The sequence below is a fragment of the Physella acuta genome, unplaced genomic scaffold (genome assembly GCF_028476545.2).
Source record: "Physella acuta isolate Inbredline_101_S28 unplaced genomic scaffold, ASM2847654v3 ptg001534l, whole genome shotgun sequence".
Taxonomy (NCBI): Eukaryota; Metazoa; Mollusca; class Gastropoda; family Physidae; genus Physella; species Physella acuta.
In genome coordinates, this window is record NW_026733049.1 from 386,669 (window position 1) to 410,891 (window position 24,223).

At 37.8% G+C, this 24,223-nt stretch overlaps 2 protein-coding genes across 2 annotated transcripts; both read right to left on the reverse strand.

Annotated features, from left to right (window-relative positions):
• Positions 1-547: 547 nt before the first annotated feature.
• On the reverse strand, positions 548-8,079 carry LOC131928692 (deoxyribonuclease-1-like). The gene is made up of 2 exons (XM_059284780.1): positions 7,495-8,079; positions 548-951 (listed from the first exon to the last, which is right to left on the reverse strand). Exons 1-2 carry the CDS (start codon positions 7,963-7,965, stop codon positions 607-609), a joined length of 816 nt encoding a protein of 271 aa, XP_059140763.1. The 5' UTR covers positions 7,966-8,079; the 3' UTR covers positions 548-606.
• Positions 8,080-20,871: 12,792 nt separating this feature from the next.
• Positions 20,872-22,099, reverse strand: LOC131928711 (deoxyribonuclease-1-like). The gene is made up of 2 exons (XM_059284797.1): positions 21,543-22,099; positions 20,872-21,204 (listed from the first exon to the last, which is right to left on the reverse strand). Exons 1-2 carry the CDS (start codon positions 22,041-22,043, stop codon positions 20,872-20,874), a joined length of 834 nt encoding a protein of 277 aa, XP_059140780.1. The 5' UTR covers positions 22,044-22,099.
• Positions 22,100-24,223: the final 2,124 nt, after the last annotated feature.

Here is a 24,223-nt window from a genome sequence, read left to right on the forward strand (position 1 = left end):
ATTTCGACACACACAAAAAAAATATATTTCGACAAAAAATATTTTGTACCCTTGCATTAATTTGTTTCGATATTTTTTTTCAAGCTTCCTCTACACACCGGGTGCGATTTAGAAGCAGGTACTTAAAACAGCACGACCTAGCAATGACCTCAGTGTGACCTGACTTTGACCTCCAAATGACCTACAAGCAGAGTTTCTTTTAGACAGTTTTCTCCTGGGGAAGGGTGCTGCCCCTTAAAACGTTAACTCAATAGTTGAAGTATTATTTTCGATTTTTAAAAAAAAAATGTCTTGTTCTATTCTACGCTACTTAGAAAAGCTTGCTAAATCAACTACTATAGTACTAAACGATCATAATCATATGGTATCTTGTTGCATCTAACACAACAGATTTCCAAATACAGTTGAGAAACATTCATCTAAACATAATCACTTAGAACGTTTAACAATTTAATTTAAAAAACTCAGTTGCTTTTGTATCGATTTAATTATTTTAAAATGTGTACAGTAAATTATCAATAACCTTTTAACCAAAGCTAAACGAATGTGTATCGAGTCCAGTCAATTTTCCTTAACCCATCATTATCAGCATCGATACCAAGTTTTTTAATTCAACCTGAACTCCACTGGGTAGTGATCGCTCACAGCCTTAGTAGTATCGGCAGTCAGGCCGAGGGCGGTATCGAATCTATACACTTTGGCGCTGTCGGCCACGACGTCTCCGTTAGCTTGAACGACGATTCGGTCGTACGCGCAATCGGTGGTGGTAGCCACCGTGGTATCGATACTGTCCGAGATGAGGCTCTTGTACGAGGCAGCAGTGAAGAGCTCCATAGACGCCCGTTGGCTGGCACTGAGATAGCTGCAGTCGGCGTTGAAGTCTCCCATGGAGATTATGCCGGCGGCGTTAGAGAAGTGGTTTTTGGCCGTGGTCATCGCCCCTGGCAGGGCCTGAGGTAGAGGGAAAAAAATTATTTATGTGAAATAAATCATGTGATTTGTTTTGAAGCAGGTGGTTGGCATGGCCGAGTCGGTAAAGCTCATGGTTGCTAAACCGAAAAGCCTCGAGTTCGAACCCTCGGGCAGATGAAGCTCATTAGGTAAGGACAGCCACTCTTTTAGGAGAAACACCCCAAAAATCAAACAACAGCGGCCTTGTAGTTTGTACTTGGTTGGACAAAGGCTATGGAAGCAAATTCAAACATGGCGCCTCAATGGCGCATAACCAGTTGACACGTATCCTTAATTGCGTTGGAGGGGGGATCCCTTCCAACTTTAAAATTATTTTTGAAGAAGAAGTTTTGAAGCATGAATCTAAATTTGAGTATTATAAGAGAGTGTGTCGTTTTCTTGTGACCGGTACGGTTTAAATTTGCATAATGATGGGATGAAAGAAAGAGGCAATTCTACAAATTTGTTTTATCAAATACCAACATTTTATTGGGACTAAGCGGGTCTAAACGCTCTTTTATTCACTTGATTTGAGTTGGGTTGGATTCGAAGTCTACCCATTGATATAAGTATTGTAAAAGATCTAAATCCTAACGTTAACCATTCATCGTTATTGACAAAAATTATCGAACATAACTGACATAATACCGATATTTTTCGATGAACTAAAATCTTATCGCATTCTTATCGATTCAACGTTTTTGAAACTCCGTAACATTTCACTTAGTAATATTTACCTATAAGTAACTTTAATTATATGAAATAATTAAAAGAAAGATTGTTTTCATAGACAGATGAAGTTAAGTAAAATTTTCCCAGCGCCCATGTAGAGATAGCGCGACAACCAATATAAAACAATGTTATTTACAGGCAAGAGTTTTTTGTATAAAGAAACAATTAATATCAATCATATATTTTCCTAGATAGATTTTATATACATAACTAAGATTTGAAAATTGAAACCTAAGAAAAGAATTATGATAGAAAGTCTCAGTCAATATGGGATCTAGAGTGTGGTACCGTTAGACAACTATCATGATAGAAAGTCTCAGTCAATATGGGATCTAGAGTGTGGTACCGTTAGACAACTATCATGATAGAAAGTCTCAGTCAATATGGGATCTAGAGTGTGGTCCGTTAGACAACTATCATGATAGAAAGTCTCAGTCAATATGGGATCTAGAGTGTGGTACCGTTAGACAACTATCATGATAGAAAGTCTCAGTCCATATGGGATCTAGAGTGTGGTACCGTTAGACAACTATCATGATAGAAAGTCTCAGTCCATATGGGATCTAGAGTGTGGTACCGTTAGACAACTATCATGATAGAAAGTCTCAGTCAATATGGGATCTAGAGTGTGGTACCGTTAGACAACTATCATGATAGAAAGTCTCAGTCATATGGGATCTAGAGTGTGGTACCGTTAGACAACTATCATGATAGAAAGTCTCAGTCCATATGGGATCTAGAGTGTGGTACCGTTAGACAACTATCATGATAGAAAGTCTCAGTCAATATGGGATCTAGAGTGTGGTCCGTTAGACAACTATCATGATAGAAAGTCTCAGTCAATATGGGATCTAGAGTGTGGTACCGTTAGACAACTATCATGATAGAAAGTCTCAGTCCATATGGGATCTAGAGTGTGGTACCGTTAGACAACTATCATGATAGAAAGTCTCAGTCAATATGGGATCTAGAGTGTGGTCCGTTAGACAACTATCATGATAGAAAGTCTCAGTCAATATGGGATCTAGAGTGTGGTACCGTTAGACAACTATCATGATAGAAAGTCTCAGTCCATATGGGATCTAGAGTGTGGTACCGTTAGACAACTATCATGATAGAAAGTCTCAGTCCATATGGGATCTAGAGTGTGGTACCGTTAGACAACTATAATGATAGAAAGTCTCAGTCCATATGGGATCTAGAGTGTGGTACCGTTAGACAACTATCATGATAGAAAGTCTCAGTCAATATGGGATCTAGAGTGTGGTACCGTTAGACAACTATCATGATAGAAAGTCTCAGTCCATATGGGATCTAGAGTGTGGTACCGTTAGACAACTATCATGATAGAAAGTCTCAGTCCATATGGGATCTAGAGTGTGGTACCGTTAGACAACTATCATGATAGAAAGTCTCAGTCCATATGGGATCTAGAGTGTGGTACCGTTAGACAACTATCATGATAGAAAGTCTCAGTCAATATGGGATCTAGAGTGTGGTACCGTTAGACAACTATCATGATAGAAAGTCTCAGTCCATATGGGATCTAGAGTGTGGTACCGTTAGACAACTATCATGATAGAAAGTCTCAGTCCATATGGGATCTAGAGTGTGGTACCGTTAGACAACTATCATGATAGAAAGTCTCAGTCCATATGGGATCTAGAGTGTGGTACCGTTAGACAACTATCATGATAGAAAGTCTCAGTCAATATGGGATCTAGAGTGTGGTACCGTTAGACAACTATCATGATAGAAAGTCTCAGTCCATATGGGATCTAGAGTGTGGTACCGTTAGACAACTATCATGATAGAAAGTCTCAGTCAATATGGGATCTAGAGTGTGGTACCGTTAGACAACTATCATGATAGAAAGTCTCAGTCAATATGGGATCTAGAGTGGGGTACCGTTAGACAACTATCATGATAGAAAGTCTCAGTCCATATGGGATCTAGAGTGTGGTACCGTTAGACAACTATCATGATAGAAAGTCTCAGTCCATATGGGATCTAGAGTGTGGCACCGTTAGACAACTATCATGATAGAAAGTCTCAGTCCATATGGGATCTAGAGTGTGGTACCGTTAGACAACTATCATGATAGAAAGTCTCAGTCATATGGGATCTAGAGTGTGGTACCGTTAGACAACTATCATGATAGAAACTCTCAGTCCATATGGGATCTAGAGTGTGGTACCGTTAGACAACTATCATGATAGAAAGTCTCAGTCCATATGGGATCTAGAGTGTGGTACCGTTAGACAACTATCATGATAGAAAGTCTCAGTCAATATGGGATCTAGAGTGTGGTACCGTTAGACAACTATCATGATAGAAACTCTCAGTCCATATGGGATCTAGAGTGTGGTACCGTTAGACAACTATCATGATAGAAAGTCTCAGTCAATATGGGATCTAGAGTGTGGTACCGTTAGACAACTATCATGATAGAAAGTCTCAGTCAATATGGGATCTAGAGTGTGGTACCGTTAGACAACTATCATGATAGAAAGTCTCAGTCAATATGGGATCTAGAGTGTGGTACCGTTAGACAACTATCATGATAGAAAGTCTCAGTCCATATGGGATCTAGAGTGTGGTACCGTTAGACAACTATCATGATAGAAAGTCTCAGTCCATATGGGATCTAGAGTGTGGTACCGTTAGACAACTATCATGATAGAAAGTCTCAGTCAATATGGGATCTAGAGTGTGGTACCGTTAGACAACTATCATGATAGAAAGTCTCAGTCAATATGGGATCTAGAGTGTGGCACCGTTAGACAACTATCATGATAGAAAGTCTCAGTCAATATGGGATCTAGAGTGTGGTACCGTTGGACAACTATCATGATAGAAAGTCTCAGTCAATATGGGATCTAGAGTGTGGTACCGTTAGACAACTATCATGATAGAAAGTCTCAGTCCATATGGGATCTAGAGTGTGGTACCGTTAGACAACTATCATGATAGAAAGTCTCAGTCAATATGGGATCTAGAGTGTGGTACCGTTAGACAACTATCATGATAGAAAGTCTCAGTCAATATGGGATCTAGAGTGTGGTACCGTTAGACAACTATCATGATAGAAAGTCTCAGTCAATATGGGATCTAGAGTGTGGTACCGTTAGACAACTATCATGATAGAAAGTCTCAGTCCATATGGGATCTAGAGTGTGGTACCGTTAGACAACTATCATGATAGAAAGTCTCAGTCCATATGGGATCTAGAGTGTGGTACCGTTAGACAACTATCATGATAGAAAGTCTCAGTCCATATGGGATCTAGAGTGTGGTACCGTTAGACAACTATCATGATAGAAAGTCTCAGTCCATATGGGATCTAGAGTGTGGTACCGTTAGACAACTATCATGATAGAAAGTCTCAGTCATATAGGATCTAGAGTGTGGTACCGTTAGACAACTATCATGATAGAAAGTCTCAGTCCATATGGGATCTAGAGTGTAGCACCGTTAAACAACTATCATGATAGAAAGTCTCCGTCATATGGGATCTAGAGTGTGGTACCGTTAGACAACTATCATGATAGAAAGTCTCAGTCATATAGGATCTAGAGTGTGGTACCGTTAGACAACTATCATGATAGAAAGTCTCAGTCATATAGGATCTAGAGTGTGGTACCGTTAGACAACTATCATGATAGAAAGTCTCAGTCCATATGGGATCTAGAGTGGGGTACCGTTAGACAACTATCATGATAGAACCTCCCAGTCAACGACCCAGAGTTAGCACTGTTAGAAAAGAAAGCCATACTTAAATGACTTAACACTAATAAGGACATGTATGGCCATGTGTAACGACAGGAAAGAAGTGTGTGTGTGTGTGTGAGAGAGTGAGTGTTTGTATTAGTGTGTGAGTGTTTGTGAGTGTGCGTGAGTGTGTGTGTGCGAGTGAGAGTGTGTGTGTGAGTGTGTGTGTGAGAGAGTGAGTGTGTATCTGTGTGAGTGTGTGTGAGTGTACGTGAGTGTGTGTGTGTGCGAGTGAGTGTGTGTGTGAGAGAGAGTGTGTGTGTGTGTCGGGGGAGAGGGGGTTCAAAAATGTGTCGTCAGACATTTTCATTTTTAAAAAATAAATTTTTAAACTGAATTTTTTTAATACACTTGTTGAAAAAAAAAAATTAACTAATCTCCGTTTTTACGGATAAATATTGCAGTTTTGTGGTGAGTACAAGGTTTAGGTGTGTTGTCATTTTTGGAGGGGAGAGGGTAGTAACCGACTTTTTGTGAACATATTTCATAAGTGAGGGGGGGAGGGGTATAGGACATTGTCAAACATTTATTTTACCGACGATATCAAAGTCTGTCTAAAAAGTCACTGACGTCAATGCCGGTCTAGTCTCTCCACTAATGTATTTATCTTTAAATAAACTAATTGTAATATCAAATCCTATTATTGAATGTTGCCAGTTGGCTAAAATTAAACTGACATCCGCGCTGCGCCTATACTGCAATGACCGGACGACGCCGTGTTAACGACTAGACCACTCGACTAACATTCATGTGAGGACATGACTGTAGGACATGGAGATGACGAGGAAACGGCTCAGCGAGTTGTTTTTTTACACGGAGATGAGTATTGTTGTTGGCCGGATACATGGGATAATAAAATACTTAAAAAAAACTTTTTAAAAAACCACGTTTTTCTTGTGGACGAAAAAGTATAAAATAACTATTTACATACATTTGATGACAAAAAACGTGGGTACGTTCACCATCAAATTTCCCGACCCATCTGCCCGACCCACGTTTTTTGTCATCAAATGTATGTAAATAGTTATTTTATACTTTTTCGTCCACAAGAAAAACGTGGTTTTTTAAAAAGTTTTTTTTAAGTATTTTATTTTCTCCTTTTTAGTCCGTTGCTACACATGAAAAACGTGGTTTTTAAAAAAAGTTTTTTATATAGTTTATTTTCTACTTTATCCAATGACTTGATTAAGTATGACTTGACTAAGTGTTTATAAATACACGGACTAAAAATCTTGAGCGACCAGGATTCGAACCTGGGTTGTCGCGTCCACAACGCGAAGTACTAACCACTATACGATCACGGCCAGCGCGCTCACATCGATTGGGGCCGAAGTAACTGTGTCAATAGGCCTTCAGTCTTGTCGGTATCTTTAGAAATCATGTCCTCAATTTTATGGTCCTTCGGGCGTAATTAAATTAAGCTAATTACGGTCTCTAATTGCTAGTTTTTATGATTGCATCTGAAATTGTTAGGCGAAAGTAGCCTGCATGCCAAATTTCAGATCTATAGAGCAATCAGAAGTGGGTTAATTTTCGATGTCAATTTTAACAACAAACACACGCGAAGCTGAGTTAAGAAAAACGTTTTAAAAAAAAACCTCACCCAATGAAAGTTGTCGCGAAAATTGTGACGCAAGTAGAGAGAAATCACAATGACAGTCGACAATTAAGTTTTCTTTTTTGGTACAACAACATTTTGTGTGATTTATTTTTGTTATTGAAAAAAATCTGATATCTGGTGTCTCGCAATATTTGAAGTTAATATTAGCAAAAAAGATCGAGTATAGGGTTAGGGTTATAGTAGCGATACTAGTTTCCGGTCTTTTTACGATTACAGTTATTATTAGAAGATAGTAATAGTAAAAGCACTTGGTTTTAATTCAATTACTTCCATGTATTGAAAATACTTACCTGTAATAAAGTACTTACCTGGAATGTGATACTAGCCTCTACTAAAATACTCACCTGATATCCTGAAACTCACCTGCAATTAAAAATTCACCTGTAATAAAAGCCCCAACTAGTTATTAAACCACCCACCTGTAATTCTTCAAACGCCTTCTCTGGCTGAGTGTGAATCCCCATCAGAACCACGTTGACGTTCTTGTTCTTCGTGGCCGAGTGGTACTGGATCTCCACGCTGAACGGCTCCCGCTCAAAGACATCCCTGGCGGAGTCGTCGTACTGGAATTGGCCCAGAATGTGGACGGAGGCCTTCTTGTAAAAGAACACGTACTGCTCCTTGTAGCTGGCGGTCCGGCCGATGGGGTTGCTGGAGACGTATTCCCAGGTGGCGGCGCCCAGCATGTTTTTGAGGGAATTCAAAGCCGTGTGGTCAGCATCGCGAACCTCCTGGACCAACACGATGTCGTAGTGGGAGAGGATTCGGACAATCTGACTGCCCACCTCGTTCATCTTGGTGTCGCCGAAATGTTGGATGTTGAAGGCGCCGACATTGATGGCGAGGGCTGTGGAGAACAGAGACACCAAAGCTGTAGCTAGCACCAACATGGTTGAGGTGATGGAAGTTAACGAGACAACGGAGAGCTTCTGAACAAGCTGCTGCTATCTCTGTGAATCCAGTTCCAGCGAGTTTAAAGATAGTTGTGTAACGGGACTCGGTTTTTTTGTTATCTTGTTTTTTTTTCACGACGTCACGACAGTAATTAAAAGACTAATGACATTAATTAAAACTTTGGTGAAATGTTGAGCGTGACTGATAACAGGCTCCGGAAATTATTTTTTTTTAAAGAACGGTGGTTCTTTCGTTTACGTTTGTCTTTAATTTTGGGTCCGTAAACATGGGATGTAAAACATAATAGGACATTTGCTCCTCCAACACAACGTTATATAACAAACCCATTTACACAGAACAATGAACTACAAAACAATGCTACAAATGTTACTGCTCGCAAAGTATGTGTAAATGAAACATTAAACCAGAATACTTTTTTATTATTGATTTGTGGACATTTTTTCTTTAAAAAAAAGACAATTGAATTAACAACAACCCATCGGAAGGACATGTTATCTAAACGTTACCCCCTCCCTCATGAAATCGAGTGAGACTTGCATAAAGCGATTTTGATGTTAGATTTTCAGTTGGTGGCAGAACAATGAGAACAATGTTTTTGATATACGCGTAACACATTTTTTAAAACATAGATAAAATTGCCGCATTAAAAAATTAATTTGCCCGAGATTTCAATTGCTGATTAGTAACAAGGTCAAATATTGAAGTAAAGGTCAACCTTGAAACGGAATTTGATTTTTTTTTTGTTATCTAGAGTTTGTGGAGTGAGAAGTAAAGCAGTAGGGCGCTTGTAGCACACGCTGTGTCATGATGTTTAATAGTACACATACATCGTTAACTGTCAGGTTGTGAACTTAATGACACGGGGAGGGAGACTAATTAGCCTTAATTAGCTTATGTGGTAGGTAGACTAATGGGGTTTAATTAGCCTACGTGGGAGGGAGACTAATTGGTCCTAATTAGCCTACATGGGAGGTAGACTAATTAGTGTTAATGACATGGGAGAGAGACTAATTCGACTTACTGACATGCGGAGAGAGACTAATTGGACTTAATTGGCTTACGTGGTAGTAAGACTAATGGAGTTTAATTAGCCTACGTGTTTGGGAGACTGGGTTTCTTTGAAAGACACATGTCTTTATCGTACTGTTGGATTTTACCTTCATTATCTTGTTTTTATTTTTCCAGCGTTGACCGACACTTCTAAAAATTAGAATCTTGTCATCCTCCATTGAATGTCTTTTTGGGGTTGTCCGCAAAATTACAGTGTTCCTGGTAAAACAACTTACTGTCTGTGTAGAGTGGTCACGTAAAACAACTTACTTTCTGTGTAGAGTGGTCAAGTAAAACAACTTACTGTCTGTGTAGAGTGCAGAGTGGTCAAGTAAAACAACTTACTGTCTGTGTAGAGTGGTCAAGTAAAACAACTTGCTGTCTGTGTAGAGTGTAGAGTGGTCAAGTAAAACAACTTACTGTCTGTGTAGAGTGGTCAAGTAAAACAACTTACTGTCTGTGTAGAGTGGTCACGTAAAACAACTTACTTTCTGTGTAGAGTGGTCAAGTAAAACAACTTACTGTCTGTGTAGAGTGCAGAGTGGTCAAGTAAAACAACTTACTGTCTGTGTAGAGTGGTCAAGTAAAACAACTTGCTGTCTGTGTAGAGTGTAGAGTGGTCAAGTAAAACAACTTACTGTCTGTGTAGAGTGGTCAAGTAAAACAACTTGCTGTCTGTGTAGAGTGTAGAGTGGTCAAGTAAAACAACTTACTGTCTGTGTAGAGTGGTCAAGTAAAACAACTTACTGTCTGTGTAGAGTGCAGAGTGGTCAAGTAAAACAACTTACTGTCTGTGTAGAGTGGTCAAGTAAAACAACTTGCTGTCTGTGTAGAGTGTAGAGTGGTCAAGTAAAACAACTTACTGTCTGTGTAGAGTGTTCAAGTAAAACAACTTACTGTCTGTGTAAAGTGGTCAAGTAAAACATCTTACTTTCTGTGTAGAACGGTCAAGTAAAACAACCTACTGTCTGTGTAGAGTGCACATGTAAAACAACTTACTGTGTAAAGTGGTCAAGTAAAACAACTTACTGTCTGTGTAGAGTGTAGAGTGTTCAAGTAAAACAACTTACTGTCTGTGTAGAGTGGTCAAGTAAAACAACTTACTGTCTGTGTAGAGTGGTCAAGTAAAACAACTTACTGTCTGTGTAAACTGCACATGTAAAACAACTTACTGTCTGTGTAGGGTGGTCACGTAAAACAACTTACTGTCTGTGTAGAGTGTCCATGTAAAACAACTTACTGTCTGTGTAAAGTGGTCAAGTAAAACAACTTACTGTCTGTGTAGAGTGGTCAAGTAAAACAACTGTCTGTGTAAAGTGGTCAAGTAAAACAACTTACTGTCTGTGTAGAGTAGTCAAGTAAAACAACTGTCTGTGTAAAGTGGTCAAGTAAAACAACTTACTGTCTGTGTAGAGTGTCCATGTAAAACAACTTACTGTCTGTGTAGAGTGTAGAGTGTCCATGTAAAACAACTTACTGTCTGTGTAGAGTGGTCAAGTAAAACAACTTACTGTCTGTGTAGAGTGGTCAAGTAAAACAACTTACTGTCTGTGTAGAGTGGTCAAGTAAAACAACTTACTGTCTGTGTAGAGTGGTCAAGTAAAACAACTTACTGTCTGTGTAGAGTGGTCAAGTAAAACAACTTACTGTCTGTGTAGAGTGGTCAAGTAAAACAACTTACTGTCTGTGTAGAGTGGTCAAGTAAAACAACTTACTGTCTGTGTAGAGTGGTCAAGTAAAACAACTTACTGTCTGTGTAGAGTGTTCAAGTAAAACATCTTACTGTCTGTGTAGAGTGGTCAAGTAAAACAACTTACTGTCTGTGTAGAGTGTTCAAGTAAAACATCTTACTGTCTGTGTAGAGTGGTCAAGTAAAACAACTTACTGTCTGTGTAGAGTGTTCAAGTAAAACATCTTACTGTCTGTGTAGAGTGGTCAAGTAAAACAACTTACTGTCTGTGTAGAGTGTAGAGTGTCCATGTAAAACAACTTACTGTCTGTGTAGAGTGGTCAAGTAAAACAACTTACTGTCTGTGTAGAGTGGTCAAGTAAAACAACTTACTGTCTGTGTGTAGAGTGTCCATGTAAAACAACTTACTGTCTGTGTAGAGTGGTCAAGTAAAACAACTTACTGTCTGTGTAGAGTGTTCAAGTAAAACATCTTACTGTCTGTGTAGAGTGGTCAAGTAAAACAACTTACTGTCTGTGTAGAGTGTAGAGTGTCCATGTAAAACAACTTACTGTCTGTGTAGAGTGGTCAAGTAAAACAACTTACTGTCTGTGTAGAGTGTTCAAGTAAAACATCTTACTGTCTGTGTAGAGTGGTCAAGTAAAACAACTTACTGTCTGTGTAGAGTGTAGAGTGGTCAAGTAAAACAACTTACTGTCTGTGTAGAGTGGTCAAGTAAAACATCTTACTGTCTGTGTAGAGTGGTCAAGTAAAACAACTTACTGTCTGTGTAGAGTGTAGAGTGGTCAAGTAAAACAACTTACTGTCTGTGTAGAGTGGTCAAGTAAAACAACTTACTGTCTGTGTAGAGTGGTCAAGTAAAACATCTTACTGTCTGTGTAGAGTGGTCAAGTAAAACATCTTACTGTCTGTGTAGAGTGGTCAAGTAAAACAACTTACTGTCTGTGTAGAGTGTAGAGTGGTCAAGTAAAACAACTTACTGTCTGTGTAGAGTGGTCAAGTAAAACAACTTACTGTCTGTGTAGAGTGGTCAAGTAAAACATCTTACTGTCTGTGTAGAGTGGTCAAGTAAAACAACTTACTGTCTGTGTAGAGTGGTCAAGTAAAACAACTTACTGTCTGTGTAGAGTGGTCAAGTAAAACATCTTACTGTCTGTGTAGAGTGTAGAGTGGTCAAGTAAAACAACTTACTGTCTGTGTAGAGTGTTCAAGTAAAACAACTTACTGTCTGTGTAGAGTGGTCAAGTAAAACATCTTACTGTCTGTGTAGAGTGGTCAAGTAAAACAACTTACTGTCTGTGTAGAGTGTAGAGTGTCCATGTAAAACAACTTACTGTCTGTGTAGAGTGGTCAAGTAAAACAACTTACTGTCTGTGTAGAGTGGTCAAGTAAAACAACTTACTGTCTGTGTGTAGAGTGTCCATGTAAAACAACTTACTGTCTGTGTAGAGTGGTCAAGTAAAACAACTTACTGTCTGTGTAGAGTGTTCAAGTAAAACATCTTACTGTCTGTGTAGAGTGGTCAAGTAAAACAACTTACTGTCTGTGTAGAGTGTAGAGTGTCCATGTAAAACAACTTACTGTCTGTGTAGAGTGGTCAAGTAAAACAACTTACTGTCTGTGTAGAGTGTTCAAGTAAAACATCTTACTGTCTGTGTAGAGTGGTCAAGTAAAACAACTTACTGTCTGTGTAGAGTGTAGAGTGGTCAAGTAAAACAACTTACTGTCTGTGTAGAGTGGTCAAGTAAAACATCTTACTGTCTGTGTAGAGTGGTCAAGTAAAACAACTTACTGTCTGTGTAGAGTGTAGAGTGGTCAAGTAAAACAACTTACTGTCTGTGTAGAGTGGTCAAGTAAAACAACTTACTGTCTGTGTAGAGTGGTCAAGTAAAACATCTTACTGTCTGTGTAGAGTGGTCAAGTAAAACATCTTACTGTCTGTGTAGAGTGGTCAAGTAAAACAACTTACTGTCTGTGTAGAGTGTAGAGTGGTCAAGTAAAACAACTTACTGTCTGTGTAGAGTGGTCAAGTAAAACAACTTACTGTCTGTGTAGAGTGGTCAAGTAAAACATCTTACTGTCTGTGTAGAGTGGTCAAGTAAAACAACTTACTGTCTGTGTAGAGTGGTCAAGTAAAACAACTTACTGTCTGTGTAGAGTGGTCAAGTAAAACATCTTACTGTCTGTGTAGAGTGTAGAGTGGTCAAGTAAAACAACTTACTGTCTGTGTAGAGTGTTCAAGTAAAACAACTTACTGTCTGTGTAGAGTGGTCAAGTAAAACATCTTACTGTCTGTGTAGAGTGGTCAAGTAAAACAACTGTGTGGGTATAGCAGATTGGACATTGTGGTAGTTTGGCGATAGACAGATGGGGTATAGTGATTGTATGGCTACGGCAGATTTGTGATTGTGTGGCTATGGCTGATTTGTGATTGTGTGGCTATGGCTGATTTGTGATTGTGGGTGTATTTTAGATTTGTGATTGTGTGGGCATGGCAGGTTTTTGATTGTGTGGATATGGCAGATATGTGATTGTGATTGTGTATGTTTGGCAGATTTATGATTGTGATTGTGTGGCTATGGCTGATTTGTGTTGTGATTGTATAGGCCAGATTTGTGATTGTGATTGTGTAGCTATGGGCTAATCGGGTATTGCGATAGTATTTGTATGGCAGATTGGGCAATATGATTGTGTGGTCAGTACTCTTCCAAACAGTACGAGCGACAGCTGTATACCCCCACCCCCTCCTGGCCAGTATACAGGACATTACACACCCCTCCCCAGTCAAGTCAGTCACCTCTACACTATCAGTCTCCCTCAAATTCCCCTCCTCCCATCATTTACCCATTATTTCAGATCGAGCCTAACTATAATCATCCTAATAATAAACATATCCATCTTCTTAATCATGAGGTTACTGCTAGGGTGTTTGGGCTAGGGTTGGGGTTAAGACTAGGATTTGGGAATAACCTGGAAGGGAAAGTCTTATATGATATTGCTGTTTGCTTTAACTAACTACAAAATACGATTTTAATTCGCATCCTGTCGGCCCAACTCAGACATTTTATAGAATGCCTAATCAGCATAAGCAGTTCCAGGTTTCTCACCACAGGCGTAACGATTGGGTAACATGTGTAGCACGTATTCTTGGGAGAGGGTAATACTCGTGGGGATTATTGATTTATGGGGTATTGGAAGAGGTAATAATCGGGTGTGGGGTAAGTGACTGGGAGAAATGCCCTAAACCTCCCAGGCACAAAACTAAACATATTAAGTTAACTCGTGGTTTTGGGAATGGAAACACTACTTGCCCCCCCCCCCCTGACTTAAACACAGTGTCTAGGGTAGCCTTGACCAATCTCGACAGAACTAAAATCTATGACCTGCATATTTGAACAGGAACGTTGTACGGCAAACAATCCCACGGCTGACCCAATGTCATCCTCGCTGTCGTCTTCGCTGTCATCCTCGCTGTCATCCTCGCTGTCATCCTCGCTGTCATCCTCGCTGTCATCCTCGCTGTCATCCTCGCTGTCATCCTCGCTGTCATCCTCGCTGTCATCCTCGCTGTCGTCTTCAACGATGAGCAACCTTGGGGCTAGAGAAGTCTTCAGGGCCTCGGCAAACGTCGTCTCCATGTCGTACTTGATCGGGATTTGAGCCGGAAGTTTTGATGCCTTCCCTTGGCTTCGTCACCACATGCGCAAAACACCGCACCATGTTTGGTGTACATTAGGGATTTAAGCATATGATAACTTGGTGCGCATATGGTAGTAGTAATTAACATGCTGGCAGTATAAACCAATAGAAGAATCGGGATCTACACAGTATCATGCCAGAATCTGTCGAATGTCTCTTACAGTCTATGATGTGTAGATCATGATAAAGTTAAAGATAAATAATACATTTTATTACTTTACTCATCTTAATGAATTGTACCACGATTAATTAAAGATAATGAAGATTCTTGTAAAAGTAATTATTAGGAATGTACTTAGGTTTATATAATGAAATTATAGCTAATTTTATGTCCTTAAATCAAATAAACTGAGATGTATCATTTATAAACAAACAAAATAAATATTTCGCGATTTTTACAAGTAAAGCAACTTGATTTAGAACTTTCAAATAAAAATGTCTGAGAACAAATTCCGAATGTAGATATAAAAATCGTATCGAATAAAAAAACCGTAGTTTTAATCTCTCGCGTGAGATTTTCTGCACGATGTGACTCGAGTTCGATTCCTGGCTTGTACTCCAGGAACTTTCGATCTTCTTCTAAATATTTACATTATTTTTCAATAATAGGGTTTAGTCTACCAGTTTGCTCCCCCCAACTGAGAGGTAACATTTTTAATATTAAGTTTTAAAAAAAACTAGTTATCTTTTGACATGTACGAAATAGCACGTAGGCACCAATTTCAAGCTATCGATCTCAAATTTGCCTAGAAGCTTGGGGAAAACTAGTACAACGGGGGTTCACTTCAAACAACTAAGAAGGCTTAGCAGTCCTGGGTGAAGCCCCTAGAGAGGCAAGCGCCCAAGCAAAGGGGAGACAGGTAACAAGCTCTTACTGCCTCTAATGAATCCTCAACAAGGAAATGAACCCAACAGAGCCTTTCTTTGTTGAAAACGCACGCGGCCCAATTCCACACTCGCCTCAAGATAACAGGGGTGTGTCCACAGTGGACACCCAGGTATATATGTGCACTCAATAGACAATAAGGACACAAGCGGACGTTCGCGTGAGCAACATGTTTTCGTTTCATCATTGTCAATAGGAAATAGTTCCCTTCCTCGTCAGTCTGTCGTCCGTCAGTTTGTCTAGATTGAAACGCCCGAGCGACATTGCAGGCACTTCTCACTGACAGATACGGTTCGTAGTTGGTACGTGGGTCAAGACATGAAGACAATGCAACAGGACATTCAAATTGACTTAATTGGTTGACTGATTAATTTTTTAATGAATTAATACAAATTTTGTCCAAATTAGTAGGCTGTCTCATCTAACTATTCCGCGCTATTATACACGCGTCATCACGTTCAATAGGGCGTCATCACGTTCAATGGTTTTTACAAGCTTTTATTTAACTCACTTCCTCTGTCTGTCTGTCTGTCTAGACGGAAACGCAGGAGTGAAAATTCGGACAGTTCTACTTGACCGATACGATTCAAAGTTAGCACGTGGGTCAAGACATGAAGACAATGCAATCTGAAACTAAATTTGACTTAATTGGATGCCTAATTAATTTTTTATGAATTAATTAAAATTTGGACCGAATTAGTAGGCATGTCTAGCCAACCACACCACACGCGTCATCACCTTCAATAGCTGCGCCATCACGTAATGGCTGCGTTCAAAAACCATTGCGCGCCTACTGAACGTGATGTTCAGTAGGCGCGCAATGGTTTTTAGTCATGTAACTCTATTGTAAATAAAACATGTAAAGTACTGAAAAAAAAATTCATAAAAAACGTTTTAATAACAAGCTTTTATGTAATGATGCACTAAAAAGTAGAAAATAAATTATAGACTACTATTTAAATAACTATAAAGAAAAGCGTGGGTGTCTTCCTTAACATTAGTAAAGGTATCCAATAGATACTAAAGTGACCCACGCTTTTCTTTATAGTTATTTAAATAGTAGTCTATAATTTATTTTCTACTTTTTAGTGCATCATTACATAAAAGCTTGTTATTAAAACGTTTTTTATGAATTTTTTAGTCATGTAACTCTATTGTAAATAAAACATGTAAAGTGCTAAAACTTTTTCATAAAAAAATGTTTTAATAACAAGCTTTTATGTAATAATGCACTAAAAAGTAGAAAATAACTTATACACTACAATTTCAATAACTATAAAGAAAAGCGTGGGTCTCTTCCAAAACATTAGTAATGGTATCCAATATATACTAAAGTTATCCACGCTTTTCTTTATATTTATTTAAATAGTAGTGTATAATTTATTTTCTACTTTTTTAGTGCATTATTTCATAAAAGCTTGTTATTAAAACGTTTTTTAATGAAAATTTGAAACTTTATCTGATACTAGACCCAAGCGAGATTATTCTCAAAGGTATTCGAAAGGGCCATTAAATATTTAAAAATTCATGCGGAATGTAATTAAAATTAATACGGTTATAAATCCTGATTGGTTGTTTTTTGTGTGTTGTTGTTTTTTTAAAGATATGTTGTATTTGATGTTTTAGTATTTTCAGTAATTAAACAGAATTTAAAATAAAGGAAAAATCAATTTGGTTTTCACGTTGTTTATGGCGACAAAAACAATAACATTAGATAGGCTAGCATGCATTTTATTATAAATAAACCGGCAGTGATCTCCCCTAAACTTTCTCGAATATTCTTATATATAACAACAGGGGATGGGAACTCGGGATATAGGCTAGTTATGATTTTTAATCCATTTTAAATACTTAAACTTTTTAAAATAGAATAGAATCTCATAGAAAAAAGAATTGCGCACCAAGCGAACGCCGAATAAAGATGTGTATAATAGTGCGGAATATTATTAGTAATTTATAAATTCACATGCGTTTTTTGAGAAATCGGAAAGAGTGAAAATTACTACTTCCGGTCAAGGGAAATTACTCAAAATTTGACAGAAGGTATAAAATTAGATCTTTTACTTACGTGTGAAATTTCATTTATCTATCTGAAATAGTACTCAAGTTATAGGCTTTTGAAAAATTCAAAGTAGAAAAAGTATCACTTTCGGTTATCGGAAATCGCTCAAAAGTTCATACGGATCTACGATTTTGATAAAATATGAAATTTCATCAACCTAGCTGTAACGGTACTCAAGTTATCGTGTTTACACACACACAGACACACAGACACACACACACAGACAGACACACAGGCATACGGACAAGATTGCAAAATTATGTTTTTCCGTTTCAGTGAGTTGTAAAACGTCGAGATTTGTAAAAATCTCGATTTTTTTTTTCACGATTACAAGACTTCCTCTATACTTCTTATATACGAGAAAGTAAAAATGTACGCAAAATGGCAGAACTAAGACATGTGGTTAAAAATAGCATTATGTTATTTAAAAACTTTATCGGCAAAGTTGTGTAAACAAATAGCTATCGATCACGGTGTTCCTGTAAAGCCAATTAATGTTTGTCTTACGAAAGTGAAATTTCTGGATATAACTTAGGCTTGAGGAAGATAAATATAAATGTAGCCTTAAACTAAAAAAGTTATATTCAAGTTCTCTGGAGTTGCACCTTTTATAATATTGATTCTAAATATATACATTTCTGAATTTTTGGGCTTAAGTTTTAATTTTTTACTATTTTTGCGGCCCCTATAAAGTCAAAATATTTTTAAAAAATAAACCGGGAGTAATCTCCCCTAAACTTTCTTGAATATTCTAATATAACACTACGTGGGATGTCAACTCGGAATATAGACATGATTTTTGTTTACTTAAACTTTTAAAAATAGAATAAAATCTAGTAGAAAAAAAAATGCGCACCAAGCTAGCACCAAAACCAAATGTGCGTAATAGTGCGCAATATTATTAGTACTTTAAAAAATTACATTAGTTTTTTGAGAAATCGGAAGTAGCGTAAATTACTACTTCCGGTCAATGGAAATTACTCAAAATTTAACAGAAGGTAGAGAATTAGATCTTTTACTTACATGTGAAATTTCATTTATCTATCTGAAATAGTACTCAAGTTATAGGCTTTTGAAAAATTCAAAGTAGAAAAAGTACCACTTCCGGTTGTCGGAAATCGCTCAAAAGTTGATACGGATCTACGATTTTGATATAATACTTATATATGAAATTTCATCAACCTAGCTGTAACGGTACTCAAGTTATCGTGTTTACACACGGACACACACACAGACACACAGACACACACACACACACACAGACATACGGACAAGATTGCAAAATTATGTTTTTCCGTAAAAAAAACAAACAAAAAAGCAAACGAAAACAAAAACCTAACAACAAACCCAACCACAAACACCAATACCAACAAAAAAAAACAAACGAAAAAGCAAACGAAAACAAACCAAATCCAAACGCAAAACCAACCAAAAACACAAATACAAACCCAAACAAAAAAACACAAACAAAAACGAAAAAAGAAAGAACAAAAACGAACCAAATCAAAACGCAACCACTAACGCAAACCCACCTAAACACAAAGAAAACACTAACGCGAACATAAACGCCCGGGGCGGAATCACCTGTTTTAGCTTAATGAACGACTATAGTACCCCAACTTATTCATAGTCTTTTGCACTCACTTAAACGAAAGCGCCTGTTTCAATTTGATGAACAATTATAATACTCCAAGCTTATCCGTAAAATACCTACAACATTTGCACTTGATCAATCCCCGCTAATTATGTAATTATTTTTTTTCCCCAACACCAAAACAAAGTAATTAATAAAATACTTAAAAAAAACTTTTTAAAAAACCACGTTTTTCTTGTGGACTAAAAAGTAGAAAATAAATTTTCATACATTTGATGACAAAAAACGTGGGTACGTTCACCATCAAATTTCCCGACCCATCTGCCCGACCCACGTTTTTTGTCATCAAATGTATGAAAATTTATTTTCTACTTTTTAGTCCACAAGAAAAACGTGGTTTTTTAAAAAGTTTTTTTTAAGTATTTTATTTTCTCCTTTTTAGTCCGTTGCTACACATGAAAAACGTGGTTTTTAAAAAAGTTTTTTATATAGTTTATTTTCTACTTTATCTAATGACTTGATTAAGTATGACTTGACTAAGTGCTTATAAATACACGGACTAAAAATCTTGAGCGACCAGGATTCGAACCTGGGTTGTCGCGGCCACAACGCGAAGTACTAACCGCTATACGATCACGGCCAGCGCGCTCACATCGATTGGGGCCGAAGTAACTGTGTCAATAGGCCTCCAGTCTTGTCGGTATCTTTAGAAATCATGTCCTCAATTTTATGGTCCTTGGGGCGTAATTAAATTAAGCTAATTACGGTCTCTAATTGCTAGTTTTTATGATTGCATCTGAAATTGTTAGGCGAAAGTAGCCTACATGCCAAATTTCAGATCTCTAGAGCAATCAGAAGTGGGCTAATTTTCGATGTCAATTTTAACAACAAACATCCAAACAAACAAACAAACGCGAAGCTGAGTTAAGAAAAACGTGTTAAAAAGTAAATTCTTTTCCACAAAATGCAATGGTTTTATAAAGGGAAGTAATTGTGTTTTCCTAATTTATCAAAGGGAAGTAAGTTCTATAGGACTAAATAAAGACATAATTAGAATTTTTGTAAAAGATGATATTTTTTTAAAACTTGTGTTTAATGAACATGCCGACAATTATTACTTTAATTTGAAAAATGAAAATTATTTCCCAACACTTTCAATAGTAATTTTTTAACTCATAAATTTAGACAAATGCGCACGATAATTGTCTAACACTTAAATCCATTCAAGACCAACGACAAACATATGCGTTACATACAGAACTGAGCTTTATATATTATATATATTATATATATATATATATATATATATATATATATATATATATATATATATATAAGAGTTGGGCAATAATAGATTGAAGAGGCTTCAAGGATAACTTGTAAGATGACATGTGAGATGACATGTGAGATAAAATTTCAGATGACATGTGATGTGACCCATATAAACGTTCTCACCATTTACTTGGATGATTTTCATGGCGCGCACACAATATTTTTTTATTTTCGTACCTGCCCTTTATTATGGTGATTACTAAAGACATAGTTTTAATATCTTTACTAATAATGGCGGATTATATGGACCGGCTACTCATAATCTATGTAATTAATATAGCTAGAAGTGTACTATTCTAACGACGGTTGTATTTATTGGTCGCTGGTGGGGGGGGGGCAGTAGAATTTAGTAGAAACAAAAAGTTAAAAAATTATATGAAAGTGCTTGCATGTTTGCGTTTTATCAGTAGACACTTCGTGAGTAATTGCAAAACGGATCTCACATTCAAACTCGAAATAGAATAGTTGACAAAAACTTGGTATTAATTAATCGACTATTTTATTTTATTTTTTCAAGTAGTATTTTAAAACCAGATTTCCAATGCGGATATGGTTTGGTTTTAGTCTACTACTCAAGACTAAAATACACTGGGTAGTGATCGCTGATGAGGGCGGCTTGAGAAGGGGTCCACGCGGAACTGTAGACACCGGCATTGGAGGCGATGACGTCAGTTCCGGCTTGAATGACCACCCTGTCGTAAGCGCAGTCCGTGGTGGTGGCCGTGGTGGTGTCGGCAGTGTGCGGGATCAGGCTGCGATAGGCAGGGGAGGTAAACACTTCCAGGTTGGATAACTCCGTGCTGCTGACGTAAGCACAGTCGGCGTTAAAGTCACCCATGGTGATAACCCCCGAGTTGACTGGGTACTGGGTTTTGGCTGATGCCATGACAACCGGGAGTGCCTAAAATATAAGTGAAATAAAATATCAATAATACAACGTAAAGCAATCTTATTTGAATTATTTATCTTAAATAAACGTTCAATACAACGTTTCTGCTTAATATCTACGTAAGTCTAGTTAGAACTTTAAAATAGATCAAGAATTTCAGCACATTTTAAATGAGAATTTATTATCTCCAAATTATTTTAATTTTTGTATGCTTATAGGCCAATAATCTTTGAGTTTTTTAAATGATAAAACAATCTAGAACTAGACTAAAAAATTAAAATTAAAACATTTACCTGACATAAATAGCAAAAAAAAAATTAATTAATTGTACAAATATTGTTATGAAATACCTGAATCTCCTGATAAGCCTGGGTAGGTTGAGTGTGGGCTCCCAACAAAATAATCTTAACGCCGCGGCTCAGGGCTGCTGAATAGTACTGCAGGTACAGCCCAAACGGCTCTCTCTCGAACACGTCCTGGGCGGTATCGTTGTACTGGAAGGTGCCGAGGACGCTGATGGAGGATATTCTGTAGAAGAAAACGTACTGCTCCTTGTAGGAAGTCGTCCTGCCCAGTGGGATGCTGGACACGTAGTTCCAGTCCGCAGAACCCAGGCGAGATTTCAGGTTCTCCAAGGAAGAGAAATCCTTGTCTCGGACTTCTTGGATCAGCACCACGTCAAACTGGGACAAGATGGCTGCGATGGAGCTCCCCACGTCGGCCATTTTGGCATCGCCGAAACTTTTGATGTTGTAGGCTGCTATTTTTAGCTGTCGGTTTGTCGTCGCTCCCTCTGCGGAGTATGCAATAACAGTCATGATGGTAAAAATGTAGCTGGCTTGTGGTAGCATTCTCGTGAGTTTCAATTCAGAGTTGGGGGATCTGGATTGTGTAAATCGTCCAAATAGACACAGCTCTGCTACTGTCTATGAGCATTCTCTTTCCGGGGATTTTATAGGCTACGACTTGAGATTATCCGTGGTTTTATTTTCAAAAGGCAATTCCCGGATAATAAAAGGTGCAATATCACGCACAATAATCAAAGCCGATTCACGCACGCTCCGAATCGCTTGAATTAATATTTGTGTGATGAGTATTTATTGAATCTGTTTTATGTTGTGTTTTGTGTTTTGTCGTACAGTAAACGTACGAATAGCTGTGGTCCTTGAATTTTTTTTTCGTTAGTAAAAAATTCCAAATTTAGAAATATTATTAATTCCTATTTGCATTGAATAAAAAAAACACTAAGCTAAACATTCAAAAGTAATGCTGAAATATTGGCGAAAATGTATATTTGAAAGTTTGGAATAAAAATAATGTCAGGTAAAGAAGAAGTTTACATCGAGGCTAGATTCAAAACAACTAATTAGAAACCGGAGTAAGTAATAAATGTATTTCGTACTAATGAGTTTTTGCCCAGTTTTAGTTGCTGTAGTAAACTAAGGTTTATACCAGGGGTCTCCAAACTACGAAGTCCTCTCATCCGGCCCGCGGAGATCTTTTTGTCCAAAGAAAAACATTTTTTGGTGATGGCTGAGGAACTTTGCCCAGAAAAATCAAAGACATGCCTGGAAGAAACTGGCCCCCGAACTGAAATTTAATAGTTAATGCGGCCCACAGACTGAAACGTTTGGAGACCCCTGGTTTATACAATACTAGCCGTCCCGGTCAGGCCTTCCACTGGCATTTGTGAAAACCTATCTTTAAACGACCATGACTTGTGTGTTTAGTAAGCAGCATATAACTGGCATTGACGTTTGACAAAAGAACACATAACCCTAAACCGAACTCTAACTTAAAACTTAACACTAACCTCAACCAACCAAAACCAAAACACAAAAACAAACGCAAACTTAACGCAAACAAAAAAGCAAATGGAAACCCGAATACAAACACAATTCCAAGCACAAAAACGCAAACACAAACATAAACGCAAACACAAAAGCAAACACAAACACATAAACAAACACAAACGAAAACATAAACACAAACAAAACACAAACACAAACAGAAATGCAAACACAAACTCCAACGCAAACACAAACACAAACGCAAATGGAAATACAAATGCTAATAATTAGGCAAACGTAAACCTAAACGTAAACAATAACGCAGAACATAAACTCAAATTTAAATGCAAACATAAACTCATAGAGCTTACATTATAGACGGGGCGCCAAACCCCACTCTGCCCAAATCCCATTGACTATAATACCCCACCTTATCATAAGTCTATTGAACTCACTAAACCGAACGTAGGCTCCATAGAGTTGACGGGAAGGCCCGGGGCGCCAAATAGCAACCTGTCGGGGCGCCAGAGGACGCCACGGATTCGACTTAGTGAACGACTATAGTAACCATTTTCATTCACAGCCTATCACACTCTTTAAACGAATGTGTGCAACATAGCGTTTGTATAAGTGAGTCCAAAAGACTATTATTAAGTTAGGGTACTAAAGTCGGTTACTAAGTTGAATCAGGTGGTTCAGCCGGTGCGATTTTGCGTGTATGTTTGCGTTTGTGTTTTCTTTGTGTTTGGGTTTAGGTTTGCGTTTGTAGTTAGTTTTGTGTTTTTCTGATTTGTGTTTTTTTTTCGTTTGCTTTTTTTGTTTGCTTTTGTGTTTGTGTGTTCTTTGTGTATGTATTTGTGGTTGGGTTTGTGTCATGTTTGCGTTTTTGTTTATCACCGTTAGGTTTAATTCGAAAAGTAATATATTTCCTAAACTCGGGTATTGCCGGATATATGCCGATTACTAAACACGCATGTCATGGTCCTTTACAAATAGGTTTTTCACAGAGGCCAGTGCAGGGCCTGGCCGAGACCGGCAGTATATATATATATATATATATATATATATATATAGAGAGAGAGAGAGAGAGAGAGAGAGAGAGAGAGAGAGAGAGAGAGAGAGAGACGGAATCCGTTTGAGCTTTATATATTAGATGAAATATTATTACATTAATAATTATAGCACCGCTTTTGCATGGAATTAGAAATTAATATAACGACACTTTTCATAGAGAATTAAAG

What these genes read in the sequence shown, in the direction of transcription:
- LOC131928692 (XM_059284780.1), bottom strand. Translation starts at nt 7,965, where the DNA reads ATGTTGGTGCTAGCTACAGCTTTGGTGTCTCTGTTCTCCACAGCCCTC. An exon ending in AGGCGTTTGAAGAATTACAG is followed by an intron (nt 952 to 7,494) that starts GTGGGTGGTTTA and finishes CCTCTACCTCAG; the next exon opens with GCCCTGCCAGGGGCGATGAC.
- LOC131928711 (XM_059284797.1), bottom strand. Translation starts at nt 22,043, where the DNA reads ATGCTACCACAAGCCAGCTACATTTTTACCATCATGACTGTTATTGCA. An exon ending in AGGCTTATCAGGAGATTCAG is followed by an intron (nt 21,205 to 21,542) that starts GTATTTCATAAC and finishes CTTATATTTTAG; the next exon opens with GCACTCCCGGTTGTCATGGC.